This window comes from Impatiens glandulifera, chromosome 6, assembly GCF_907164915.1.
Source record: "Impatiens glandulifera chromosome 6, dImpGla2.1, whole genome shotgun sequence".
NCBI lineage: Eukaryota > Viridiplantae > Streptophyta > Magnoliopsida > Ericales > Balsaminaceae > Impatiens > Impatiens glandulifera.
The window spans coordinates 33757431-33759302 of NC_061867.1; the positions used below are offsets into that span (position 1 = coordinate 33757431).

The 1872-nt window shown below is 33.4% G+C and overlaps 1 protein-coding gene across 1 annotated transcript; it reads right to left on the reverse strand.

Annotated features, from left to right (window-relative positions):
- Nucleotides 1-274: 274 nt before the first annotated feature.
- LOC124943533 lies at nucleotides 275-1394 on the reverse strand. The gene is made up of 3 exons (XM_047484031.1): nucleotides 1292-1394; nucleotides 976-1215; nucleotides 275-891 (listed from the first exon to the last, which is right to left on the reverse strand). Exons 1-3 carry the CDS (start codon nucleotides 1392-1394, stop codon nucleotides 275-277), a joined length of 960 nt encoding a protein of 319 aa, XP_047339987.1.
- Between the last annotated feature and the right edge of the window lie 478 nt (nucleotides 1395-1872).

Below are 1872 nucleotides of genomic sequence, written 5' to 3' on the forward strand. Positions count from 1 at the left end.
GTAAAATTATTTAATGTTTTCCTATAGTAAAAAACGTGTGATTTAAAAGAAAATAATCAAGACTCTCTGCACTCATATATCCTTCAAATAAAAATATCCTCTCTTCTTATTTTTAATTTTTTTTTTCCGACTTTAATTGGTTTGAAGTATATATTTCCTCCTGCATAAAGTTGTATAAATCATTGTACACATAAGTTATAGGTTCATGGAAATATAAAAACCATATAAAAATAGTAGTACAAATAAAATTAGTAGCTAGTTAATTATAAATTACCTACTTATTTACACTACTACTATTATTATTTTGATCATTTTGTGTTTTTTGAGAAATCGGGTTTCTGTAAAGTAACGCAGTGAAAGCCCCTCTGACTTTCTCCATAACTCCCATTTCATTATGATCATGAATCTTTTTTGGACTAATAGCTTCCGATATTACTTGGGAAAGTGCCTTCTCGTCTTCACCTGGCTCAAGCTTTTGCATTAGGTAGTTCTTCACATTTTCAGAGACACCCTTTTCTGTATTATTTGTTTGATGATCAACATCCATTGTATTCCCCTTTGATGAATTATTAACAGGTTCTGAAGTGTTAATCGCGAATAATCCTATTTTAGAAGCAATTATGCATGTTGCATCAGACACAATATTGTAAGCTGGGGCCAATCTTTCGGAGACCGACTTAGTAAGGATTCTTGCCGTATTGCTAATGTTTTCTAATTTTGTATCTTCTTTTTTATCGTCTTCATTCTCTCCTTCATTGATGTCTTGTTTTATTGTATTGGGTAAAACATGCTTCTCTGAAACGACAGTAATTGCTCTCGGATTTGGGTTAATTCGATGTTGCTTTGGAATTTCCTTAACATGGTTTGGTGGTGCCACCTCCAATTTGTGCACTGCAAAATGATTCACATAATAATTATATAGAAAGAAAAAGGGCCAGGAAAGATGTACATAAAATACTAGCTAGCTAGTCTTACTTGATGAAGCAAAATGATCTTCTTCATCTTCATCGTGCAAGCTAACTCCCCATGGAGGGGTGCCGGTATCCTCTTGGTCATGTTTTCTCTTACTAATGCTATTCTTTAACCTTTTTGCTTTCTCCCTCATTTTTGCGAGGACCGATTTCTTGTTCATCATGTTGTTGTGATGACCGAAATCTTGTTCGTCGTCATGGTGATCCTTTCCCGACAAAGGGGACCATTTTAATGCATCACTTGCTATATATATATACATGCATATTAGGTTTCAATCAAGAGAAAAATTCAATACACTTGAAACTAATGTTTGTTATACCTTGAAGAAGTTCCTCGAAAGTTGGGGAGGCACCAGCTTTGGGAGTTTTGGGTGTGTCGGGAACATGGGTATTGATTCTTCTGATCCCGTTGGAATGATCCATAATTAATTAAGTTGGCTATGATCACCGATCAACCTCATGAAAATAAGAATGAATAAGAATCTATTCTCTCCTTTGTCTTTGTCTTTGTCTTAACCCAAAGCCTCTAATTGTGTAATAAATTTGTATGGAGGATGGACGAGGGGTGAGGGAAAGCACTTGAAGGACATATTGAGGATATGTCGCCTTGATTTGAGTTGTCACTTTTTTAGACACCAAATTTATCCTTACAAAGGAGTGGTTTACAATTTCTCAATTTTCATTTATATCAAAATTGAAAAATAACCTTGGAATCAATTTAAAAAATTGTATTTCCACATGAGATATTAAATTAGAAATATGAGTAATATTAGCTTAATAAACTCAACAGTTTTATGGATTTATTTATTAGTTTTCTCTATAATGGTGGGAAACTACATAAGAAAGAATAGAGTTTTCTTCATAGTCACGCACTTATAAAACAATGGAATAAAAAGGGATT

What these genes read in the sequence shown, in the direction of transcription:
- LOC124943533 (XM_047484031.1), bottom strand. Translation starts at nt 1,394, where the DNA reads ATGGATCATTCCAACGGGATCAGAAGAATCAATACCCATGTTCCCGAC. An exon ending in TTTCGAGGAACTTCTTCAAG is followed by an intron (nt 1,216 to 1,291) that starts GTATAACAAACA and finishes ATATATATATAG; the next exon opens with CAAGTGATGCATTAAAATGG. An exon ending in AGATCATTTTGCTTCATCAA is followed by an intron (nt 892 to 975) that starts GTAAGACTAGCT and finishes ATCATTTTGCAG; the next exon opens with TGCACAAATTGGAGGTGGCA.